The 27825-nt window shown below is 31.8% G+C and overlaps 2 protein-coding genes across 11 annotated transcripts in view; one reads left to right on the top strand and one right to left on the bottom strand.

Annotated features, from left to right (window-relative positions):
- The window catches only part of LOC134835629 (teneurin-a), a 196473-nt gene that overhangs the window by 34773 nt on the left and 133875 nt on the right, over nucleotides 1-27825 (top strand). The window contains exon 1 of one of the 6 annotated variants that reach the window (XM_063850538.1): nucleotides 17269-17374. The exons of the other annotated variants lie outside the window; for them this stretch is intronic. The gene's annotated coding sequence lies outside the window, so the exon portion shown is untranslated. Of the gene's footprint in view, nucleotides 1-17268; nucleotides 17375-27825 lie in introns of those variants that run through there. 6 annotated transcript variants of the gene reach the window in all.
- Nucleotides 1223-12418, bottom strand: LOC134833681 (NAD(+) hydrolase sarm1). 5 transcript variants are annotated; one of them, XM_063848089.1, is made up of 7 exons: nucleotides 12219-12418; nucleotides 7151-7290; nucleotides 6641-7070; nucleotides 6352-6572; nucleotides 2319-4382; nucleotides 1496-1662; nucleotides 1223-1432 (listed from the first exon to the last, which is right to left on the bottom strand). In XM_063848089.1, exons 1-7 carry the CDS (start codon nucleotides 12247-12249, stop codon nucleotides 1243-1245), a joined length of 3243 nt encoding a protein of 1080 aa, XP_063704159.1. In that variant the 5' UTR covers nucleotides 12250-12418; the 3' UTR covers nucleotides 1223-1242. The 5 variants fall into 5 exon arrangements, with proteins under 5 accessions (XP_063704159.1, XP_063704161.1, XP_063704160.1 ...); XM_063848091.1 differs by lacking the exon at nucleotides 12219-12418 and adding an exon at nucleotides 10611-11091; XM_063848090.1 differs by lacking the exon at nucleotides 12219-12418 and adding an exon at nucleotides 10954-11091.

Raw genomic sequence — 27825 nt, 5'->3', positions numbered from 1 at the left:
GTTTTGAATTAAATTGGTCATAAATTTGCAAATAAAAGTTTGTATGAAAAGCCATAAATAAAATTTTGAGGGAAATTTGTTCCGAAAGAATCCCATTGTGAATAAATTATCATTGCATACTTTAAGGATGAATTTGAATATTTCATACACGAATCGAAATTAGGTAAACTCATTTTTAACGCTGAAAAAAAAAGATAGATTTTCAAACTTTTAAACGTAAAGTTTTACCTTTTCCTGTCGAAAATCATTCAAATTGCAAAAAAAAATTTTGGATTTTTTTTATTATTTTTTTTTATTTTTCTCATATTTTTTTGACATTAACTTTTTTCAACATATTTTACATAAAAATAAATTTACTTACATACTAAAGTAAAATAAAATAAGCTAAATTTGTTATATTTTAAAATTTATATTAATTTTTTGTTTTATAAAATATTCATTATTTTAAGTAAAAATGTATTTATATTTATAGCTGATTATTGTGTTTTATAACTTGCACTTAATTTATTTTTTTTTGTGTTGATAAAAAAAGCACTGCGTGTAGAAGCTAAACATTTATCGAACAGTTATGGCAATTTTCTGTCATTTTTTCAGATAATTCTTTACTTTGCTCACGTATTTATCGAAGAATTTCTTGTTGTTTCGTTTGTCGCTGGAATTTGTGCGATCACTTGTCGATGAGATTGTCGAGTCGTTCGAAAGGACAGATCCTTCGCGACTTTTCCGTGATTTGTCTGATGATTCTGTCACTTCGTTACTGGAAATTGTATCACATTGATCCTCATTTTCGGGCGTCGGTTCCTTCTCTTTTGACGGAGATTTTGATCGTTCAGGAGCTGTAGGCGGCGGATTATTGTTGGTATCATTGTTAAGAATTGTTTTGCTGTCATCCGTGAGTAAATCGTCAACGCTTCTTGCTTTGCGCCCTTGCGTCGAGGGTACAGAACACCCCTCGGTATCGACGAGCCTCGACGATGCGTTAATCGACGAAGCCTTTTGCTTGGCAGGACTATCTAAGATGCGATCTACGCTACTACAACGCGTATCCTTTTTACATTGCGGCGGCAATGGCGGTTTGTAAGATAAATAATTCTTTGACGGTGGTTCGGAAGTTTTGCGAACGCGTGGCGTTGGAATTGCTCCAACGCCATGTAAAGTGCCGTGTTGGTTAAGAATGCGATTAATGTTAGGACTGCGTGCATTTGCGTGATGCCTGCTTGGCGATACGGAGGGGTCAAGTAGTCAATCTTGAGAGCTTTTTGAGAAGTTTTCCTTGTCACTTCCCCGAGAATCTGTACTACCCATGCGTTGATACGATGGCGGATGAATGCGATTTGTGCCTGCTGTTCCCGGCGTATTGGGCGTTGCATCTCCTCGTCCCAAAGCATTACGATGTATATCACTCCTACTCGACATTTCGCCACGTAAAAATCTATGAGCAAACATACAAATATTTAGTAAACAACTAATTTTCAATAGAAATCAAAATATTTACCTTTCTAATTTATCTACGCACGCATCCTGATAGTCGTGAATCCATCGGATACCATTAAAATTGCAAATACTTCGCATATCATCCGGAAGTTGCTCTGCCTCGGGCCATGTGAAATTGTCGATGATTGGTACGATATTGCAGCTGGAATTCAAAGCTGCCACAATTTCCTATGAAAATCAAAATCAATCGAATGAAATTTGTGTTTACTCAAATCTAAATGAATTTATGCAGGGTTTCAAATTACTTTTACTTAAGTTCTAATTTTCACTTTTTTTGAAGTTACTTCGAAAAAAAATATATTTTACTTTTTAGAAAAGTAACTTTTGACCATAATTTATTGATAACTTTTACTTGCACAAAAAGTAAATTATCTTTCTTAGTTTTACTTTTCTAAAAAGTAATTATTAAAAATTTTTATGAAATTTACTTCTGAAAAAAGTATATTTTTTAACTTTTATAAAAAGTATAAATAGTATTTATAGTTTTTTTCTTTATTTTTTTTTTTTTTGAACTAAATGAAGATTTTAAGGATAAATTTATACTTTCAATAAAAATGGTTGCATTCAAGAGTTGTTGTTTGTTGCATTCGCTTCTGTCATGATTTTTTGTTATAAAATTTTCATCATGTTCAAGTTAAAGTTTAATTTATTTTTAAAATGTTATAAATATTTATCAAAAACATTGATGAAAAAACGACGGATAAAATATTAAAAAGAAAAAAAAAATCATAATGGAAAAAAGCATGCAAAAATATTTTGATTTTAAAGTAAAGTTTTAAAAAGTAAAATGAAAGAAATTTGAAACCCTGAATTTATGTACTTACTCGGTGAACCCAATCCTTGCATTCATAATCATCTAAACATCGCTCCAATGCACTCGGTGTCAACACAAGAAGAAAATGTTTCGCCTGTTTAATGCTCTGAAGCAAATTGCTGTCGAATTTTCCAGCTTCTAATCGCTCGACATCGATAAATACGGAAAATCCTCTCAGTTGTAGATGAACTTTCAATAAACTCGCGAGTTGACTTCCATTACTGCGTCGATAACTGACAAAGACATCCAAACACTTGCTTTCGACATCTTCGGGCGTCATTGAAAGTTTGGTTTCGAGACTTTTGAGGGAATTAATGATGCGTGCACGATGAATGCTGTTCTTAATACCGCATTCGTACTCTAACTGATCCTCGTTGAGATGTTTGAGGGAATTTTGGTCGACGCCTGCGTTAATCATCGCGTACGTATATTGTATGAACTCAGGCCCAATGCTCGCGAGGAATGAATGTATCGAGGAAGTATCTTTCGACGAGTAATCTGCCATTTTTTTGAGATTTTGTAATTCACGTTCGAAACGCTTTCGCCAAATACCATTTGTCATGCCGAGATCCTGTTGCAAATTATCGTCTGTGAGTTGAAGTAACAAATCTCCATCGACTTTTGAATCGAAAAACTTTTCTTCGTAACAATTAAACCCAATTTGTTTCACCCATTCACGCACATCTTCCGGGGTCCATAATGGGACTTGTTGTGACAATTTGTGCGGAACTTCTTCACCGATGAGACGTAAAGCTTGTGCCGCTAATCGAGATGCTGTTGCATTTGGACAACTCGCAACTTTCTTTAAAGGCTCAATGGCATTAATGTCTTTGAAAATTTCCGTATTTCCTTGTTCTTTTTTAATGGCGGCTTCCATGCAAAAGTGAAATGCAGCAAGATTACAGGCTTCTTCGCGATTTGATCCGAGTACGGGCAAAAGACGCTGTAGCCATTGTTTACTTTGACCATGAGCGTGATTTGCGGAATTTTTTGCAAAATCCGCAGGACGGTGTTTCCATTTATCGATAAATGGATCGATTAATTCAAGAGTACCTGATTTTATGACTTCTGCTTCGATTTCCTTGTTTGCCAATAAAACAGCAATAGTTAGCAATGCGTAATACTTTATAATGTTATCTTCGTGAAACGCTAACGGGAACAACCACAATTGTACTTTTTGCTTGATCATAGATTCGTGATTCTCGGCGCCGCCATATAACGACAGATTTGCAAGAGCACTTGAACAATGTCTCAAAATTTCCACGTCGTTCTTTCGACACTCCGACACAAGAGTCTCTAATCCTCCCATTTTTATGACGTCGGAACACGTACCTTCGCTGTGCTTGAACAAATGTTCGAGAATTCCTGTTCCAACGCGTGCTCTATCAGCTCTCGTATCTTTTGTGCAACCACACGCAACTTTTACAACTTGTCGTAAACCGTTTTCAACGACATGTGAGCGATTTTCCGTCGTTAGCGTTTGTTCGAGCAATCGAGCTGAAGAAAATTGTAATTCTTTGTCGTTTTCCGAACAGTTTTTCAGCACCAAATCTAAACCGCCGCTCGATCGAAGCGTATTGCAAAGCGACAAACCGAGTTCGTGCCCCCATTGCGGTACAACCCAGGCTCGTCGCATAACATCGTTAATGTGATCTAAAGTTGTTGGACTCTCCTTATTACTCGACTTGATGTACGATTCTAATGTGTTTGTGTATTTTGAGATTGCGCGTTCAACATCCTTTTGACTCGTGACGCCAGACACTTGTTCGAGATCGCGGAACGTATCGATAAACTCCTCATCTTTAATGTTACCATTCACAAGGGAATGTGTACTCATTTGCGACGAAGATGTGATCATACTTGTGCCGGAATACGTGATTTTCGATTGAGACGACGACGATGTGTGTTCTTCTTTGTTGAAAATTTTGCCGGCAGTTACTGTTTTACGGGCTTGTGCTTGTGAAATCGAACGTTTTTCAGCGCTAAAGCCGTCTGACGAGAGTTTCACGCTTGCCGCAGCGATATTGTTGGAGTCTTGTGCTTGAAATTCACCCGCCTTGAGAGAACGTTGTTCCTGCAAAGAAGCAAAGAAATACAATGAATTAGTTTTTGTTGTTAAATCATGTTGTGAAATGCACTTGAAATTCTAGTTCAGATGCAGATAACGAATAATGTACGTTATCCGAGACACACTTTGAGCAATAAAACTGTTGGAAATGTCAAAAGAGACGTTGAAAAAATTGTTACGTGCGTCAGATGACTCAAATAAAAATTATCAAATTTGATAATAAATAAACACAAAACAGAAGATTTATCGTAAATGCGAAAAAAAAATCTGTGCAGAGGAATTCTCTCTTCTCCGCCAACAACCATCATGTTAATAATAATAAATATTTAGCGTGTGCAGTTCATCTATAAGGTACAAATATTCAAAGTCTATTATTAGCTCATAATGTTTTCGTGTTAACATGTGTGGCGAGTGCTTTTTTTTGGGAAATTCTCTCGCCTATGATCATATTTTACTCTATGTCATTACAACATCATCAATTTCGTCGATTTATTACATTTTCTCACAAAATTTTTTATCCATATTACCTCATAGCGTTCAATTGGAATTTCACGAACAACATTTCCAATGGTGAGAATGGCATTTGCTGACGAGAGTGTTGGTGTTGATGGCGAAGTTGCGCGACTTCCCGTTTCTGTCTCGAATGTGAAAACGGGCGAACTAGCACTTACGCGTCGCGATTCCAACACAATGGGTGTTTCTGGAATTTCAACGATGGGACTCGTCGATCCATTCTGTGATGGAACAAATTCAGAATGTCCCGTCGATCGAAAAATACCTTTTCGCACGGGCCAAGGTGCTTGCCCAGACATGTCGGGATCCAGTTTTGTACAGTTTTTGAACGATCAAGGTCGAGTTTTCACACACAAACGTTAAATTAGTATGTTACGTTCAAGGGTGATGTGTGAGGAAAATGCACACACACGCGCGTTTTGACTCGTATATTTCTGTGATGTCGTATGAGGAAAATTATAAATATTTCAAAAAATTAACTTTTAGATGTTAACGCAAGAGTATTCTCCGATAGACTGAGCTAAAATCTTTTTCTGAATAAGTTTACTCTGAGCGCTCGTCTCCTTCGACATTCGCTCAGAGTTTATCTCTGCACAACGTTCATACAAGCGCTCACATATAATTCCCGAACACATATTTATCAGACGAGAATATAGTTTTGTTTAAAGTATAATTTCGTTGTTAGTGTTTATTATTGTAAAAAATGTTGAAAATTGGTCAGAAATTTTGGCAAAAGTAAGTATTTGCTTTTCGCAGAATCGAGAATACTCTTGTAAAAATAAAGGATTTCCTGCCCTTGTGTTATAATTTTCTTACCAATAACGTGAAATAGTGTTGCAAAGGTATGGGATTCGTCAACTTTTTCTTTAAATGGATTGCTGTAATGCTTCGTACAGCTAAGCCTAATGTGAACATCACTTTATGTTAAAATATTTTTACTTTTTTCTACTACTTTTTCACTTAAATTGGTCAAAAAAAAGTATTTTTATCATTTTTTTTTGTTTTGCACTTAAGGTTCAAAGGCACCTTGAAAGTTTTTTTTTCTGTATGTCATGTCAAAAGCAACTACAACACTCAACTATATACTTTTCATTCAATTGAAGAAGAAAAGGAGGAAAATTTCATGTCGCAAGGATAATGGAGGATTTTTATGAACATGCGCGGAAAGTCCTTTGTCAGAGGTTAACGACATGGATGTCTGACGTCTTTCATGGAAATATTGTCGCAAACGCCGTTAGAAATATGTACATATTTGCTTACATTTTTACGACGCGACGAGTGTCATTATTGAATGAGGCTTAAAATTTGTAATATAAAATTCAATGGTATGTAAAAAAAAGTTGAAAAAGGGAGTGGATTCCCATATGATTTAACGTTAGTTTAACATTAACGTGACAATTATCGATTTTTATGGAAACATGTTTTTATGGAAATTTGAGAAAAAATCGATTTCTTAACTTACTTGTAATAATGCAGAATTCTTTTCGGCTTTCATGCCATCGATCTCTAATGTATTTTTTACAGCTGATGCAGCCATTTCTTCCTTATATTCGAGGTCATTTGCTTGTATCTGTTTAAAATTCGCCACATTTGACGTTGCTTCCTCCGTACTAAAACTATCTGTTACAACTTTCTTCGAGGATGCTGATGTCATGCGTTTTTGTTCAATTTTCACTGTATCAACTACAAAAAAAAAAAAAAAATATTTTTAGTTTCATCCCTGTGGAAAAGTAGAAAAATGGAAAACTTACTTCCTCCGGAACTGCTTATAGCTATACTTTCGGGCGACAACGCCAAATTTAATTCATTTTCAGGCGTATTACCATCTGATGGAAATGTTATTGTCGGTTCGGGACAATCATCTACATCGACAACATCATCAACCAAGTTTTCGAAAGACGATTTGAGTTTTTTCTTCAGTTCATCAAGTCCATCAACGCCATCAGGCATCTTGAGTTCTGGTATTCCTGCACGCGCTTTTCCAATATCAATTGAGCCTTTCATATTGGCAAATTTGCGGGCAGCTGATGCAGCTGACGTCGCCTTTACTTCAGCTGAGGAGATTGTAGATGTCGATGAGGAAGACGTTACGTGATGCGTTCGTTGTGACGATGAGGTTTTTGCGATGCGTGATGTCGTTGTTGTTGATGTGCTGGTTTTTGACGATTCTGTAGTACTCATCTGCAAGATAAAAAAAAAACAGAATATTCATTTGTGTTGTGGGAAAAGTTTTAAATTAGTTTCATGTATTTTGTTAGTACCTGTTGAGACAGCGTAGATGCTGATTTTGCATTGTGCATCAAAGATGCGGCATTCTGTTTGTTATTCTTATTTAACTTTTCTAATAAGGACGGGGAGAGTGTCTCACTTGTATCAGCCATTCTGAATATGGATGAAGTCACTAAATTAAAAAAAAAGTAGAAAAAAAATTATAAATATGAGAAGAAATTGCGATAATATTATGCTATGCTAATAAGTGATGTCAATTTGTTGTCATGAAACTGCCCCAATTTGTCGTGATAAGAAAAAATTAATCTATTCATACTCTCAATGCACATTTCAAAGAATTAAATTCAGTTTTCACGTTTGTCTGTCTGTGAAAAAAATTCGAAGGTTGAATGAAATCGTCAATAGTTCAAAAGTTTTAAAAGTTCAATGAATTTTTCTTATTAGATTATCAAAATGCGCTAATTTAAATGTTAAGTTTCAACATTTCTTTTTGACAAAATTAACACCTGACAAACCGGATATTCTTTCTTGTATATATTTTTTTTACGTTTTAATTGATTCTAAATAAAGTTCAAGTGTAAAAACCATTTGATAGAAAAAAGAAACAGACAAAAAATTATAAAAAGGGTGATCGACTTAACATAAATTTAACCGGTCTATAACAAATTTATTAAGAATCCAGTTGAGTCACTTAAAAAAATTAACTCTTTGGTGCGAGTTATCATGAAATTCGAACTATTTACGTCAGAGCGATTGCATCAACGACAAAAGTTCTCTAACAATATTTGTGTTGTGTTTTGTTGAAATAACGTCATAAAAAGAAGGTTATTTAACAGGCGCGCGCGAAGCATCGTCGTGAATCATTCACGCGGTTCGCTATCTTATCATGATGTTATTTAATTTGTTATGCAAATTTATTGATGTGTAAATCTATTGTCGAGCCACATGTCAAAAAAAAAACAACATTGATGGTGAATTACCATCTAAATGCATTTTTGAAAGGTTACGTGCGTTACGACACGTTCCTGTTCCGTTCAAAAGATTAATTAAATGATTAACCGGCGGCAAGTTTTTTTTTTTGAAGTCTTTCGGTATTTTATATTTCTTCGTCTATTTTTACTGTCGTCATTATTTTTTGCCCACGAAAAAGCTGTTTGACCATAATTGGGCAATAACTGTGCTCCTACAGTTAAGCGCTCGTCAATTTTTTGTGTCTTTTTCTAGATCTTTGAAGAAATTCTATTTTTGTCTAATTTTTTCGTTAATCAAAAATTTAATTTTGACACATTTTTAACGAAAAAAAAACATGTTTGAGAAAAAAAAACGAGTTTTGTCATAAATAAATAAATTTATATATTTATTTAATGGAACAAGTTTCGAACACATTTGAAGCACGTTTTGATTATGTTTTTGCAAAATAAAAATCTATTAATTTTTTATCGTTTTTCTGTCGAAGAAGTAGAATAAAACAAGAAAATGCGCAAAATTATACGAGAATCTCAAACTTGAGTGCAGGAAAGTTCATTGTGATGAGTCATGATTGAAGTTTTGTCTACCAACATTTTATTGTATTATTAATAATAAGAGAAAAATGCGAAAAGATGATGCATAATCTTATTTAATGTGAAAGAGAACCCATAGATGCTGAATATGAAGTTTACCGGATTTTTTTGTTTTATTTTAACAAAACTGGACTTAAACTAAAAAAAAATCAAAGTAAACCCTTAATGAAAAGTTATCTCGAATGAAAAAAAAATATTTATAAGAAAATGTTTAATTACAGTGTAAGTTAGGAAAGAACTTTTCGAATACTAACGACATTTTAACATACAAAATAACATGGTTAGCCTACATTTTGCTTATTAAGTTGCAAATGTAGATAAACACATATTTATAATGTGCCGAATGGAAGAAGGAAATTTAAATTTTAAAAGGTGTAACATTATAGTTGTTCAATTATTATTACACACAATTTTTAGTGCAATAAATGTACAAGGCTTTTATTTTAATAATATATCTTTCGTAGTTGCCTGCAATATGCAATGAGCCTCCTATGCTCGCCGTTTAAAATATATTTGCAACAAGTGTGCCATTTATATACATATAATTCAGACTTAGTTCTCTAAGCACTTTTTAGCTACGCAAAGTATGTATGTTTCTATCGCATAAATATTGTGCAATGCAATTATTATTATTATTATTGTTATTTTATTTATATTCTTTGTTGAATCGAGTACATATTATATATAACCGCACGTTAAATTTTATAAAAAAACACCTCTTTTTATGATGCGAGTGTGGGTTTTTCTTATTAACAAATGACTTTACCTTTGTCTACAACGTGATTTAGCAGCTTTGTGGAGCCATACCATGCAAGCCGATAAATGTTAGAGACTTGCTTATAAATAAATTATTTTATAATATTTTAGAGTTTAATTATAGGTCTTAGTTGCGTAGAGAACATGACCAACCTACAAAATATTTAATTAAGATAGTTCGGAAATATTGAATAATTAATCAAAGTGTTTTGAAAGTTACAGTTAACATGCATTAAAATTGTAAATTATGGATATTTCTCGAAGAGTCAAGCTGAGAGAGTGAGAGAAATACAATAACAATGATGTTTTTTGTTTGAAAATAAATAAAAAAATAATAATAAATTCATAAACAAAAGAAGAAGTCGTAAAATTGGAGGTATAAAATATTCGATATTAATTTTGTTTTAGTAGTTTAAATTGTTTTCAAGTTACTTATTCTGTTTGTTTGAGATATTATGGAGGATTTTCGAGCGATAAATTTTTAACTATTTATCCTAATATTCAAAACTATTCAACGCAAGAAACATTTCATATGAAGTTTAACATCACAAATCAAGTTTAAAACATCTATAACCGGAAACCACAATTCATTTAAAATCAATAGAACACAACATTTAATTAATAATTACACTTTTCTCAATTTATCCACAGAAATAAAAAGTAATTAAGTCCAACAGGCAAATCTGTACCGTATTTCTCGTACATTCTAGAAATAATTTGTAATTGCTGTTTTTCACGTATGTTTAATTTTATTCAGACGACAACGATGAGATCCAAATCAAACAAACAATCCTACACAGAGTTTTTTCTTCTGCATGCCTCGCGTTGTCATTTGTATATTTTTATTGACATTCATAATAATAATTATAAATACAAACTATTGTATGTCCATTTATTAATGAGTACAAAATATCACACATTCACGTCAAAGTTTTTGATTTAATATTAATTTCGTGTGAGAGAAAGAGCATTGGAGAGCGAATCTTCTCCGCACAAATACAGCTACATATTGATTATAAACACACGTCCTGTCATAAAACATTTAATTTTCTCAACAATTTGGGCAGTTGCTTAATTTTTTGGGACGATTTCATATTTTTTTTTCTTGTGACAACTTTTGTCTCTCTGCATTTAATTAATGTACATTTTTTTTGAAATAATTTTTTTTAAATACCTTATTCGTCGTGAGTGAGGTATAAATATGTATGTATACAATTAATCTTAATACATATAACATATATTGCGTGTGAACGTATATGATAAAAGTCAGCAACCAACGTGTCGTCGTCTGCGTAAAAATATCTATAGGATTTTTTTCTGTATATTTCGAATATATATCGTCAAGGCCTGTTGTTGAACTTTTTGAAAATCTTCACTTTTGAACATCGCTTTTATATTTTTTATCACGTTTTAGAGCCTTTTCTTTTGACTTTTTCTAGATTTTCAGACATTTTTGCGGGTTTGACGCAAAAATTGAAACAAAGAATTGTTATTTAAAATAAACTTTTCATATTTACACGAGCGATCGCCGCCGCGTATGCACATAACACGAACGAATAGTTACATATATATTTGGAGTAGAATAGATTTAACTCGCGCACTCTTATATTTTATTTTTTTCTTCATATAAATATTTTTTATTTTAATTTTTTGAAAACACGTTAGAACAAGTCAATGTTTCGACGATGAATGCACGATTAATACTGTCTCAATGGAACGTGTGTGACTTAACTCGCGTTTAACATGTTTTAAAGTATGTGTGAGAGTTTTAAAAAGTTACAGCGGCTTTGAATGTATTTGTTCCCGATCATGTCGCGGTTACAATGCATCCAAAATATATTTTGAATCAATTAATTTTTTTTTTGTAACATCAAAAGTTGACCAAAATATTCTCAAAAAAATATAAAAAAAAGTTTTTTACTTTGATTTATTTAAATAATAACATAATAAAGAAATATTGAATGAAAATCAAGAATTCACAAAATAAAGTTGCTGTGAAAAATAAATCGAAGCTGAACAAAATACCATATGATCGCTCCATATTTTGAAACTGTATTAGTGAGAGATATTTTGTCGATCGCGATTGTTGTTTTCATTTTCGAATGTCAGAGATTCGTATCTCTCTGGTAGGTACATTTATCAGTTTCTCGCACACTAAAAAGTGAATGGATGATTCATTCGTCATCAAGAGTGTGTGATAGAGAAATTCAGTGATTCATTTGATTTTTTGTGTGTTATTGGGATCAATGGCAAAGAATTAACAGGAAAACGATTATTGGCACGGTTCAAGAAACATTTCTAAGTAAAAAATCTGAGGACAGGTTTCCGTAGAAAGCGATCAATTCTGCGGTAGAGCATACGTGCAAAGTGTCAAGTAGTGCGTGAATACGTAAATTAGTGACAATTTGGGACACTTACACGGAATTTCATCATGTTGTTTAATTTTCACGTGAATTTGTATTTCTTGGATTTTTATTTTTGAAATTTATGAGAATTAATTTTTCTTTTTTTCAAAGTTCATAGAATTATTATATGAGATAATAACTTAATTTTTTTAAGAAATCTTAATTCTTGAAAACTGTAAGAAAAAGTGTTAAAAATGAAGTATTAAAAACATGAAAATTTATGAAAAACGCTTTCAAAAGTAAATGTTTTCTTATCAAAAATATGATATCAAACAAAATTTAGTAAACAATATATTTTTAAATAAAATATGGATAAACACAAAGACGAGATAATTCCATGAACTTTGGGGCTTATGTAAGAAATAAAAATAACTTACATGGCTGCCAATTAAAACTGATTTCGTTCATTATCCAATTTGAATATCTTTATATCACAATTTGATGTCTTTTTGAGGTCTTGAATATCACTTTGGTTGACCTATAATTAACTTTTATCACACAATTTCACTCGTTGATTGTCTGCTTGATCATTTATTTATGCATTTATTTGTTATTTTTGTTTTCTCAGACAGTGAAAAACACGTCTTGCTTTCGCAAACTTCATGAATGGAATGTCTGTCATCCGAACGTGTGTTGGGCTTTTTTATGAATGAAATTTCAGATATACGTTACTCGCTCAACTCGTCTCTGTCTTTACACACACTACAATGTATGTAGTACGATGCACGGCGAGAGAGTATGAATCAGCCTATATTTAATTTCGCGTTAGTTCTATTATTATACGACGACGTTCCTTTGTAACTCTAAGCTAAATAACATTGCATGACTAAGCCGGTTAACCGGCGAAACTTTTTGTACAGAGAACTCTAATTACAGTGTTTTATTTGTGTGCAAGTAGCTCTTCTATGCCCAATATCGTCTGTTATCATTTTTCTTCGTAACAACAACCCTTTTTCTCGGTATTCCATTACTAATCATTGTTATTATTATGATGGCTGATGATATAATTGCTGTGGCTATTTTTGAAATTCTAACGACAGAAGATGAGGTGTCTCCTCAAAATGCTTTATAAATAGTAAACATGGTAGTTTGGAGTGTCATGTTCCTATAATTAAGTTAAAGTAAACACATGGAGGCATGTCTCTCGAACACAACGCAGGTAATGATGACGATGATATAACATGTGGTATGATATTGTTGTTATATATGTAATAGCGCTCGAACAGGTGTTTGCTTATTAGCATATCAGCTGATGCTTAAAATGAGGCAAAAGAATTAATATTTAGTAGTTGTTAAGAAATTACTTTTGATATTTAGGTTTTGAAGTTTTGACAAATTAATCAATAGATTATTAATTTCTATTTTAAAAATCTTAAATTAAGTATTAAGTATTAAATTTTCAATAATATTACCTCTTGATAGCCTAAACTTCTTTTTTAAACAATTTCTCGATATAATTGACAATTAGGTCTTCCAACAAAAGTTTACTTACAATTGCAAAAGTATCGTATTTATAGCTTCTTATTACAAAATGATTCATCGTCACACATTAAGCTCGTTTTCTTCTTTTTAACTGCACTCTTGATTGTCACGTGTGTGTGAAATTTTTAAGCAATCTACATTAAAACATGAACTTTGCTCCTGCTCATTAAATAACACATTACTGCCCATTAATGGCAACATAGAATAGTCCTGAGAGTACTTAACACACAAAAAAGCATAAAATTTTCATAATTACTCTACGAGTCTCCTTAAGTAATGTGTATCATTAAAGAGTCACACGTGTGTCTCATTAAAAATTTACTCTTGGTCCTTAGCCAGCTATTACGACATTCTCTTCCTTTTCCTCCTTCTTTTCGAATGTTTTTCTCAAATGCAGGAAAAACGACCGAAAAATGAAGACTGAAAACGACTTGTTTATATATTTAATTAATAATTGATATCAATCTGTGTATCTCGTTTGTGTATCTCTCTCACAGTGTCTCGCGAGAAGTTGCCTCATTTTAATTAAATGATAAGGTCTGTAGATTAGAGGTGAAATCATTGCCATGTGATAAGCGGAAATTATTTTGATAACAACGGGAAAACATAACGGAAATATACAAAAACATTTTTTTTCCATGAAACTCGAGCCCCTCGTGGATCGGCAACGCATATTGCACATCAACTAGTTGTTGGAATTTATGACAGTTGCGAGAGAAAAAGTTCATCTCATGACTTTTTCATTTGAAAGTTAATCGACCAATATAAAATTTATGGATTTTTTTCATCAACAGCAGCGTGGTGCACAAAATGATATATTTTTAATTGTACAATTCGCAATATTTGCACTTTATAGGCGAAAAAACACGAGAGATAGCATTGCAAAACAAAAAATAAAAATGAGTGAAAAAAGTATGGCTCTACAAAAATAAAACGACCATATAATTTATATCTTCTCGCTTTTCTGTGACACATTTAGCTTTGAATATAATGCTTCTGTGTGACAGTTGACTCTCTCTAGTTTTTATTTCTACTCGTTTTTTTTTATATTTTGAATGTTTGTGTTGGGCGCACAAATGACAACTACACAGAACGAAATCGTAGTTTATTATTATTGTTGTGTGCGCTTGCAAATATGAGGCATCAAAAGCTTACGTTTAGGATTTATGGCAACAAATGTTGTTGCAAAACGGTCTCTCTACTTTGCCATGCCGTTGCTTGAAAATTTATATAAATGGGACAACTGACCAACCAACCAACGAACGAACGAACATTTTAATGGGTTTTCATATTTATGATGTCATATAGGTGTCGGACGACACAGAATGAGCACATAAACTTGTTATTATAATAATATTCTACTTAATTTTAATCTGATTAATTGTATGTGGGAAATGCACAGAAACGACGCGGAAAATGGCACACAAATTCCTTTAAAAGAAGAATTTTTAATTTTAATGTTATTTATGGAGAAAAACGAACATGTATTTGAAAGAGGTATGAAAGTACTAAAATGAGGGCATATCTAAGTTATTTTGCATTGAATGAGAAATGACCACAAAATTAGAAAATTTTATACTGTTCAGTATATATGAACCTACTGTTTCGAAAAATTATATTTTTTTAGGATTTTAACTCTTTATCAGCTTAAGATATATGTTCTAAAAACTAAGATTTAAAACAAATTATAGGAAATTTTCATTTTCTAAAAATGAAAAATCTTTAATAAATAAAAATATATCTTTAAGAAAATCCTTAAAGCATTGACAAGTAAAAGAGTGAAAATGTTCATTAATCAAACTCCATCGAATTGAAATGAATGAATTGAATGTGCGTTTCTATTACTTTGTTTTTCAGATCCTTTATTATTAATTTTAATAACGAAAATAAAGTTTTGAATACTTCAAAGCCTGACCGATTCTTTTGAATTTCTCTTGAATTACAAATGAATAAAAGAAAACTACGCTATTGTTGAAATTTCACTTCCTTCTCTTCTGTCATGGAATTTTCTACCCCAATAAAATAAGGTCTTTTAATTAAACTTAAATACATACCTGAGACGACGACGCCGAACCTAATATTCATAATAATAATCAAAATAATGTTTCATTTATTTTGAATCGCTTTGCCCTTATTCCATCGAGCATAAGGCAGTAGATTAGTGCGTGAGTAAGCGTTCATTCAGAGCAAAAGGTTAACTAAATTATTTTGTTTGTGACACTTGTTGTTTACTTTTATCTCGTTTCGCACGCACACGAAACACATATAGGGGAAAATTGTCATTTTTTTGAAAGGTATTCTCTTAATTATGTATTTTATGTGTTGTGTTGCCTTTTTAAAGGTTGTTCTGGGTCGACATTTGATGAATTTTGGGAGATTGAAACACAGATTTCTCGCATATCGCACGAAAAAAGATGAATTCTTAATTTTTATGTGAAAACTGAGGGATTTGACGTGAGTACGGGTGATAAATGTCGTGTTCGTACACAATTTTGACAACATTTTCATCATCGTCGTGGAAATTCATGGAAATGTGCAACAGATTTTCTACATTTTTCTCTCATTCAGTGAAAGAGAGAGAAAGAGAAAATTTGAGAAATTACTCATGAAACAAAGTTTTTCCATTTTCCATGAAAAATGGGAGAGAATGTGTATCAAAGAGAGAAGGACATGTAGGAAGTACATTCCATTGCTCGTCTTCATAATTTAACAGCACAAACAAATCCGTCAGTTTGTTTTCATAGCTCAAAGCTATAACACGGAGACAGCGTTAAAAAAATTGTGCTTTTCAGAAAATTCCGATAAATACAAAAGTAACAAAATAAAAACAGTGAACGTCTTTATGCTTCATGTAAAAATAAGTACTTCCACAGAATATTACTATTATTCATATTTATTGAGTTGCGTTCTGTCTGTCGATGCGGTCTTCAACAAAACCGAGTAACAACTCAATACAATAATAACATCGCGAAAAATGTGCTGCGGTAGCAACAACAAAAACTGAGTGCGGTTAATTATGCAAATTATCACGAAAATTATTGTCAAAGATCACAAAAGCAAAATATTTTCAATATAAAAAAAATAAATCTGTGACAAAATTTAAAAAAAAGAACGGACTGAATTAATAAATTTACAACAGCACATTATTTTTTAATATTCAACAATAAACAATACTTTCATTCAATTTTAATTTTTTTTTCTCTGTGAAAAATAAAATCAATTCAAACTTAATTGGCCATGATTGATATGGCATGGTGTGCAATTCCATCAGTGTATCGATAAATGTACGTGCAAAGAATTTTTTCAATTAAAATATATAGAATGAATAGTATCAGTGAAAGTGAAATTAGCTCGATTTCAATTACCTGAATGTTCATCAAAAAATACATTTATAAAAAAAAACAAATTTGTTTGTGAGTGTTTTAAAATTTCATTTTGTTGTGTAAAGGGTAGGCGATGGCATGGAAAACATTTGAAACATTTGTCGATGTATGGAATGAAATTTTCTCGGTAAATGTGCGAAACAATGAAAGTGTATTTTAACCACGTGACTTGATGTTTTTCTTTGAAAATGGATAAATGGCTAAAAATTTTCAATAGCTCGCAATATGAAATAATAGTTAATAATAGTTAAATTTCCTTTTTATTTCGTTTTTTTAAACTTTTTGAAAATGCATTTTATGATTTCTCATCTGAATGCAATTTTTAATTGCGCTATTCCATATATCGATAAATGCATTGAACACCCTTTCCCCAACAACTGTAGAAGCAGTGAGGTTTTCCAAACGTCACATAAAGTTAAAGCAATCAAAAAAATAATATTTAATATACATAGAGTTAGTCAGTCATCGAACACGAGAACAACAACAACAACAACAAAAAAGTGAAAGAGTAAACACGCACCGCCATTGTGTAGTTCGTTGGTGGTTAGAGTAAAAATAAAAAAAATCATAAAAAAATATTCAGAGAAAAAATAGTGAAGTTGGAATCGAATAAACAATCTAGTTAGCGCGCGCCCGTCAAACGAAAAACGTGAAAATTGTGCACCAAGGTATGCTCCGTTTTAATTTGTTTCAGGTACACACTCAATATATATTTTTTTAGCCTTTGGGAAACATGCAATGTGCCTGTCATTCTGTCTATTCACTTTTTAAATTCCTCCGTCGTGTTATTATTATTATTATTGGTGCTGTCGTTATTGTACAAAAAAAGGAAAAAAAAATAATAATATGAACATTTTTGCCAACAATGATTAAATTCTCGCTCTCACTCGCATTGTATGCATGATTCTGTATGATATTATATAGTAATTTTTGCGAAAAAAACAAAAAAAAAAAAAATCACAAAAAAATCTAGATAAATAATAGAAAAACAGACAACTTGATAACTCACCGTATTCGTATCGCCATATAGATATGAGGATATTTGTGGCTAATGTGTGACGTGTCTAGTTAGTGCACCTATTGTGTGTTGCAAGTTGCATGTTTCCGATGCATTTGAGGGGTTGGGTTTTGTCGTTTTCCACGCTTGTTCATACTTGCGTTGTGCAAAATAATTGTATAAAATTTTAGTTTTTTTTTCCTTTTTTTATCAGAAATGTCATATAAACATATATACCTGTATGTGCGATGATATATTATTATTATGAAATAAATTTATTTTATAGCAAAAAATTTTATAGATTGTGTAATAGAAGTTGACATCATCAATTTAATATTATATGTATTTGTGCATGCATTTTATAATCTTGAAAAATATTTTAGACGACATGTTAAATAATTGCTCTCGCGTAAAAGTTATTTGAGTTTTTCCTGTGACGAAATGATGACGACAATGACAACGAAAAAACAGGCGGAAAAAGAATTTGAAAATTTATTGGTTTTTTAAATGATACATGAGCTTACCGTGTCGAGTGTCATTGAAGAATCGCTGCTGAAGTTTTCCGTACATGCAATGCAAGTGAAAAAAAAATAGAGGAAAGAGCATTGAAAGTTGTTTGCTGTCAGTTCAATTTAGCCTTTCTCTCTTGCGTGTGTCCATAGAGAAAAAAAATTATTGTGTGAAAATTCACTGAAAAAATAAAATATAAAAATGAAAACGAAGAAAGTTTCCTTTTTAAAAAGTTTTTAAATAAAATTAGTTCATTCTTGCCTTGGTATGGAATGAATGTTTAATGTTTGCATTTTTTTCTCTTGCCTTTATAGTCTTTCTTAAGTAGAGGATTTTTCATTTATTTATCGTGTCATTTTTAAATGAGGGGGAAACACTTTATCGATTGTAATAATTGAATTAATGGTTTTTGATGGAACGGCAATAAGTTTACCTCAAATGCGGAGTTTTCGACATTTTTATTGTTCAATCTATTTACGTTTCTTAAATGATTTTTGTAAGACGAGAAATGTTGGCTTTAAATATTCTGATCTTTATAGGCAGCCAACAAGCTAATAGATGTTTAGAAAAAAATATTCGTGGCACACATGGTAAAACAAAACGACAAAACTTTCTTTCTTTCCATCGTCTGTATATTGCTCTTTGCACATTTCGCAATGGATGGGCCCACAAGAAGTCTCATTTCTTAGTATTTGTCAAATAAACAAACAAACTTTTTATCCTCTTTTCGTTTTGTGTCGCTCACTCGCTCCTCGTTTTTATTAAAATATGTAGGCGAACGCAAAAGAAAAAAAACCTTCATGACTACTATTCTATTCCCAGTTGTTATCGTTATCGTTACTCTGTGCGCTTTATGTCATCATTGTGATTTGGGATCAATATATATCGAATTTCAATCACATTTTGCGTTTCCTCTATCACTTTAATTTGTAATCTGTGAAAAAAAATTTACCTGAAATCTCATTTTTTTCATTTCATTTCATCAGACTTACATTTTTGCTCATATTTCACTCCCGTGATGTTACAGCAGCAGACTGGAAGAGAATAAAAGCAAAGCAAATGACTGATTAAAAAGTAAAAGAATCGACGTTTGAGTAAGCATTCGAGTGAATGAATGAATGAAGAACAAACAAGAGTGTCATATCGATGGATTTTTACGTCGTTTTTGCGGAGGAGACAACACGGCGACGACAAATGGAAAAACTTTTTTTTTTACAACCATTTACTTTCATGTCACGTCGTGAATGTTGTTTCATTCGGAGCGAGCGGCATAAACAAAAGTTTTGCATTTTTTGTGTTGCTCGTCATTCCTCGTGAAACTTTTTCGCATTTTCGTTTGACGTATTGAAAAATGAAGAAATCGACAGAAAATAATAAAAATCGATTGCCTTACCTCAGTTTCGATCGTTTTTCTCCTTCATAGGATTGGTTTGTGTCAGAACGACATCTTGATTGATTGTTGTCGTTCTCGCCTTTCTGCAGAATTTCTGCAATAATAATGCACAAAAGGTCAAGTACGTTTCCGACAGCAACAGCGATATGTCGTGGCAAGGCATGGCAATAAATTTGCCCATTAGTAAGTTTGATGATATCTCATAATGTCGACTAAATTGTTCACACTTTTTCGCGTGCTCACACGATTTACATGAATAATAAAGAGAGAAAAAACCACAACGACGACGACAATGCTGTGTGCCGCCGTGGAAAATAACGGAACAAAACAAAAATATATAATAATAATGTGCAACACCACACCCTCTTAAAATAAATTTATTTCATAATGTGTTACAATTTTTCTTCACAACAAAGCCCACACACACACAGTAAGCTACGCTACCGCAGAGATAGAGTCCTTTTGTTGTTTTCTGTACTTGTGGTGTTCATTCATTCACTTTACACGAAACACGAAAATTTTATCGTTTGTTGTTACTAACATGTTGTCACAAATAAATCAAATTTACCGTTTTCAACTGACATTATAACGAAACGAAAGGATTCTACACTGAAAAAAATTATCGTCACAGTCTTTCATCACAATTTTTTCGTCGGATTTTTCGTTCCCGTTACAGTAAATTCAACATTTTTGTTGTAAAGGGTAAAATTTGGAGCGCAGCGCACTGCAATAATAACGAGCATCTAGATAAACAAAATATTTATGATTATAGAGTGTAAGTGACTGAATAACTTTTTCTGAGGCGGTTCATAACTCACATCAAAGACCTTTTTTTACGAGAACTGTTGTGATTTGTTTCGTTTTTCTTTTCTTTTTTTTTACAAATTTTATAAAATTCGGAAGTTTTTAAGTTTCTTATGTTTTTTTAAGATTCGAAAATTAATTTAGACTTTTTCAATATTTTCTTGTTCTTTCACTTTTAAATTTCATTAAAAGAAACCGTTCATCAAAAAATCGCTCCTTAATGAGATTTTCACATTAATAGTATCAACAAGCACTGACGTCTATAAATTAATATTAGGGTTTGTAGTTTTCAAATTAGAGTATGCTAACTCCGTGCTTTGCTTCATAAAATAAAAATATATGTAATACGAGCTCAAATAATTTTTTCATAAACATTTTGTTTCATTGTCTAAATATATGTATTGTTGTTTTTCTTTCAAGATATTCCAACCTTTGATAATTAATTATAAAATTTTCAAAAACATCTTAAACTATAGATTTTTGTTATCGATCATGAAAATATCATTCATAAGTAAAATTTCATGATTTTTTCTCTTATATTTGTTCATTTTCCATGCTCAAGAAGACTCGAAACCCATCAAAAGAAGCTCTTAAGTACAATCTGAAAACTACAAGCCCTAATTAATTTAATATCTTATCTAATTCCATCTAAGCTGAGCCATTACTGTCCTCAATAAAATTTATAACGTCTCGCCTACCTATTTATAACTAAAAAAAGAAAAGGAAAAAAATTCACAGATAAACGGATTAAAAAGACATTCTTTCTGTTTACTCATACAACATCATAACATGACTTTGTCTACGTTTGCGGTTACATTTTACAGGAATAAGAGTTTGTGGCGTGTATATCACACGATTTTTTAATTAAAAATAAACCATTCACACATCCAACGACATGAATTTAGTGTGACATGACTCTAAAATCATTATTGGCTGGAATAGTAGTTACCATCTGGCGCGTGTGTATGTTTCATTGGAAAATGGGAAGAGGCATGAGACACAATGTTGACCAAAAACGCTCTTGTGTGGCCCGTTACATGGAAAGTTTTTACTCTCGCCATTTAACGTTAAATATATGAGATCCATAATTTTCTGAGGAGAAAATGTACATACTCATGTAAGATAATTCCGCAAAATCATATGAATAACTCCTGGATTTTGGTACAACGGTGTTCGACGGAAATTTATGTGCGAAAGTGCATTAAACAATAAACGAAAATTTATGTGGTTCAGCATCTAATTTTACATCAAAAATGTTTGCGAGAACTTATGAGCATCGGCTTATCCTACATATGCTTGCATCGTACATAAATACATGTATATTCAGGCCCGTAGCGTTATTCGATGCTTTAAGACATTCAGCAATAATTTGAGGATTCTTTTATTAAATTTCAATATCCGAAACGAAAGTTACAAATAATCGAGTGAAATTTTTGATTTTGTTTTTTTTTGCTGATTCTAAAGCTTGTAAATTGATAAATATGAGGTAAAAAAATACGTAAAAAATACGTAAAAAAATACGTAAAAAATACGTAAAAAATACGGAATGTTTCTTTGATGGTTGTAAAGCTTGAAAATTGAAAAATATGAAAATACACATCTAAATCTATCAAAATATTTCTTTAAAATTTTTTGATATGTATCAGTTCAGAATCCAAATTACGGGAACATTTAGATTAGAAGCTACGCCCCTGTTTATAATTAAAATAGATTGTATGCAATTTACTTTTAGACGTCAGTTGCCAGACAATAACGGACCATTTTCCGATTTTATTATGGTGATTACTGTCTTGAAAATGTTCCGCACACACATACATATGCGTTCGTCGGTTGGATGCTTACTCAAACAAAAAGCGTTTTGTGCAGCTTGACCACTTTTAACACTTTGTAATATTCTAAATATTTTACTCACAAAATGAACGTTTGCCGCACAAAATGTTTGCATGTGTGTACATGACAGAGAAGCATTCAGTATGTTGTGGTCTTGAAGCTGAGATTGAATTTATTTCTATTTGAGTGTTCCTTTTGTAGGTTGAAGAAAATGTGAGAAATGAGTTGGAAAGTTTTGAGTATTTTGCTGCAGTAAAGGTTAAAATGCTATTTATACAAGAAGATTTAAGTTGTGTATTATAAAATGAAATTCAAGGAAGTTTGTACAAAATGCGTTGAAAAGACAGATTAGTTCGCCCTGAAAAGATTTGTTTCCATATGGCAAAGCATCTTTGATGGCTTATTTTGTTTTTTTTTTTTGATTTATTATATTATATGTTGCTTTTTTCATTAACAAGATCCAAACTGAACAATTAGGTTAGAGGAATAAATGTTTTACGACGGTTCGCGCGATTCTTTACTTCTATTGTTTCAGGCGCGATTCGTCGACACTTGTAATAAACCCCGGATTTCATGACTGTCTAAATATATTATTTACTCGAAAGCAAATATACAAAATAAACAAAAGATGTAATTATATTTATTATTATCATCTTTGCTTGCTTCTTACTTTTCTTTCATTTGGTAAATGGTAACTCAGTGTGCATCACACAATAAAATGACAAAGCTTTTTGGTAAATGCCAACTTGTTTCACAGAAAGATAAACAAAAGAAATAATAAATGAAAGTAAAGTAACGGAACACACATTCACCGAAAATAAAAATAAAACAGGCGAGAGGGAGGAAAATGCAAGAAAACCTTGAAAGAGTAAGTCAAACGAGCATTCATTTGATTACCATTTTTATTATTATTAAAGAGACATACACGACATACTCCTGATTGTAAATATTTTTAGACAAAATTCGCAGGTTTCTTGGCTATTCACCTTTTTTTATCATCATCATCATCATCATGAACAAACATCGGCGTGGTATTAGCACAAAATGTGTACTTTCAGTGCCATTCAAGCTCAAAATACCATCATATCATTTTTATTCGTAATTTGACTTTATGATTATTATTGCATAAAAGTCAAATAAATGAAATTGTATAAATTTTTTTTGACAATCGATACTTTTTGTGCTTCTTACATGACTCGTCGGCATCGACGCTGACCTACTAAATATGGCGAAAAGGGCTAAATGTTCAGTTTGTTTTTTTATGACTTTGATTTTTTATTGCCAATCACTAAATAAAATGAAGGAAACTACTTGTACCTCTTCTTTTTTCGGCAAATCGATTGATATCACGATCTGTTTCCGTTTCTTGTGTGCCTTGAACACTTTTATTAGCACAACGTCAAAAAACCATCAAATTTCTGTCATAATTTTCTTCGGATCACTTTCCATCAAAAATTCATGCTTCGTTGCAGTTCCATGGGAAATCACACAGGCAAAAAAGTGACCTACTCTAGATTTTTGCTCTTTAAATGTATTTTTAGCTGAGTGTATGTGCCATCTATCAATGATTTATGTGACCAATTTCCCTAAGCGAGAAAGAAAAAAGACGAGAAAAGTACTCAAATCGAATGGAGTAGCTTGAGCAAAGGAAACCAAATCAAAAAACCATTCAGACACATATTTTTTTTTGTTTTTTGACAGAAATATTAATATTTTAGTTATTTTTGGATGTTTGCCAGTTCAGATTGCTTCGTATATGCAAATTACGAGAGGACAAGAGACCACAAAAGTTATAAACAACAAAAAAATAATTGTCGAAATGAGGGTTTGCTCTCTTCATCTCTCCATATTTCGCAAATGTTTAGTTTTTATTTTAAATTTGGTGAATGTGTAGGGCTTTGTTAAATTTTTAGATGAACATATTCAAATTTCGAACGCATTTCATTTATAATTGTTGTAAAATTTTATGTCATGCATACATAAATGTATGTTCAAAAGTTAATGGAAGCCCGATAAATAATTTATTTATTGTGTCTAGTCGAGATTTTATTGCAATTGTTCATCGGAGAATTTCTCTTAAATCACAAATGTGATTGCAAATGGATATTTTTCTCTCTTTTTTTTTTTTTTAAATCTTCAACAATTAAAATGATGAAGTCAGAAATTGTGCCAAAAATCAAATTTGAAACCAAATGCATTCAAATAGTTATTTTTAGCATTACAACAAAATGAAAATCCGATTTATTTATTTATTTATTTTATTCCAACAAAACAAAAATATCCAACAGCTTTATTACAATTTAATTTATTGATAGAATTTACTCAAATCCGTTCTGTGAAAATTTTGTATCTCGCAAACGAAAATAATTGTTTTGCTCTCAGATCGGATATTTTAGTTGCGAGACAAGAATTTTTTTACAAAAAGGTGCCTGCTACTGTTTGATGTAGTCTGTTACTAAAACACGAAGAGAAACAAAGCAAAATAAATCCTTAAAAACTCATAAAATAATTACTGTAACAATTACGCAGTCTGTCTGTGTATTTAATAAAAATTTATACTTCAATAAAGGAGCAAAAAAAAAATACACAAGAAAAAAAAACAACGAATTACATTATGATAAAAGGCACAAAAAGGACCGTTACGGTATTTTAATTTATTTGCTTGCAAAATAATTTTTATTATGAGGAAATTTAGTCTGAAGCTAAGCAAGCAAAGCATGAAGCAAAATGAAGGAAGCGCAAAGAAAAAGGAAAATATGTAGATGTAGAAATAAAGGAAAAATTTATTGTGTATGTTGCTTATTAAATGTTATATTAATGCGGTTTTACTGTCGGAAAAAAGGGATCTTCATAAGGAAACCAAAAAATATCGACCCACGGTGCTTTTATTATAATATTCTGTTGATGTTGTAAGGAAGTAGGCTTGACATACATGAATATTCAAAATCAATTAAAAATTCTTTTGGTTTTCCAATGAAAAGTTTTCTCTTCATCTTTCCTTTCTTTTATTTTTTTCCCTCAAAAATGTTGAAAAACATTGGCGGTTGGGTTTCATTCATCAAAGACTTTCAAAGATAAAAAACCGAAAGACGTGTCCAAAAAAATTTGATTAAATTTAATAAATTATTACTTTGGTCACGCTTTTGTGCCTAATGTAAAAATAATTCCTTCATCGACGTTTTATTTTTGCATTGACGTATCATTTTAAGCATTTTTTTTGTTAGTAAAGTTGCTTGCTACCGACCGATAAAAGGTAACATAAAACTTTTCTTTATGTCTGGCTTTGTTCCGTTTTTTATGATTACAGAACTTTTTTGAGGTAAAAATAATAGCAATAACAACGAAACACATTGCAGACCAAAGTTGAATGCAATAAGCAATAAACTTACGACAGACATATTTTTTCTTCTTTTTCTCGGCAGTAAGTAACCGAGCAGCCAACCAACGAAGCGATGCGTCGTATGTCACGGCACTTTTTACGTGTTTCAGTGGCTGACTTTTGTTGTCGTTTTTCTTCTTTTTCTCGTTTTTGTTTATTATTTTGCCCTTTTTTATATCGATCCGTTTTACACTTTTTTTTTTTTTGAATGAAAACCGCATGCACGAGCTCAACTCATCTCATCAAACTCTCACATAAACATTCACTTTACTCTCTCTGTTCTTCTTATTATTATTTTTGTAACATCATCGTGTCAATCGCTCCCGCACACTAAACTGGAAACGGACACGAACGGAGGATGTTATAAAGTGGTTTCTGTAATTTAGCGCTTTACTTTATTATCGAATGATACATGCGAGCAATTTATACGGAGAAAGAAGATGAGGCGAAAAATGTGTAACAAGTCTCGCTTTTGACGTCGTCATCGTCATGTTGTGCGAATGAAATCACTATCATTTTTTGAAGATTATTAAGGATGATTCGTTCTTTTTTTGCTCTCGTTCTTTCGCGATGTTTTCTCCGCATGAAGCATGACACGTTGATTTTTTGTTGTGTCGCTCGTATATTTGACGAAGGAAATGATATAAAGTGAACATTATCCGGCGTGACAAAAAAAAGTGTATCCGATTAAATTTTTCAACTTGGCTTTGAAATGTTAATCAACCATAAGGGTTGTTGTGCGACATGATAAGGAATGGGAAAAAGAAAAAAAAGTTTGATGACAACAACAACATGAAGTGTGTTCTATAAAACGTTCAAACTCTTTAATTTAATCTTCAAACATCTTTCATAAATTATGGGGTTTGGGGAGAAAGCAGACAGACACGTATTTAAAATTCTTACCAACTTTTTCAGAAAGAAAAATCGGGTTTTGAATGTTTTTAGTTAAAATTAGATAAATTAAAAAGTCTTGACCTCATAAAAAATTCCTTTTATAATTTGACATTTGTTAATTTTTTAGTGTTGGTTCAAAAAAACTTAACAGTTGTTGTCAAGCAAAATGTCACAAAGCGCCATAAACATAAAAAGCATTTGTCTTGGGCATCATTTCAATAAATTCCATTTGTGTCTCCAATGTCGAAGGGAGTCATTGTTGACAATGTTCAACTTTTTTCACACACATTTAATAAGGTTACGTCGTAAAAATGCTTTAATTAAATTACGGCGATTCTATTAAAAAAGTTGTGAAACTTTTTCTGCACTTCTATTGCACACGTACTAAAACTATTTTAATGTGACGAAAGTGTGTGTTGTCGGTAATAAATAATTTTATTAAAATGAAAATCATAATAATTAAATCTTGTCTGTGGCTCTCTCGGATGATATTTATCGTGATAATAATGGAGCGAAAGCACCGCATGTCATCACATCATGGGCGATAATCCTAAAAATAATAATGTGATAGCTCGTCTCGTGTGTGCGTGTGTGTGACAAATGCTTAAAATCCACAAAATTAATTAATTAATCGAAGTCACTTCACTTTGCTTTAATTAAAAAGTTGTGCGACACAACCTTAAAAGGTTAATAAGGGTAATCTCTTTGTTGGTATATACTTGCTGTTTTGCTGCATGAGACACTAAAATATCGAAAATGTCAATTACAAAATGAATTGTGTTATTGCTGCTTTGGGATTTCAAATTTGTTTTATCACAACGTTCTTCGCATTCCCTCGTTCGGTTTTGCTTCGTCCGATCCATGCATATCCGTAACAATCAGTGTATCTCCTGCTTTTTGTTTTGTTTTTCTTGTCGGGATGTTTTTGTTGGATGGACAGAATATTTTATGTTTTTCGGCTCCAACGATACTCTAATTTTTGAATTTTGTATTCTAATGGGAATTTTATTTATTTCCCTTCAATTCCATGTAAAACTCAGCCAGCCAGCGTATTATCTCTCTCTCTTCATTTTATTTTTATTTCACTTTGCCACGAGAATGAGAAGGCCCGAAATAAATAATTTTATAAAAATAACAATAGACGCCTCTTTTCTCGTCTTTTGTTTGTGTTGATTTTAAATCACAGACACTCCATGAGGATATTGCGTCTCGGTAATGAGACAACGGCAAAACAAACGACAGAAAGAGGAATTTAGGTTAAATTTTGTCCCAATATAAAACAATTTATATCAATAATTACGTGAGCCAGAAA

Source organism: Culicoides brevitarsis, chromosome 3 (assembly GCF_036172545.1).
Source record: "Culicoides brevitarsis isolate CSIRO-B50_1 chromosome 3, AGI_CSIRO_Cbre_v1, whole genome shotgun sequence".
In the NCBI taxonomy this organism is placed as follows: Eukaryota; Metazoa; Arthropoda; class Insecta; order Diptera; family Ceratopogonidae; genus Culicoides; species Culicoides brevitarsis.
The sequence above is the reverse complement of the archived record's forward strand: the minus strand, read 5'-3'. Positions and strand labels throughout refer to the sequence as shown.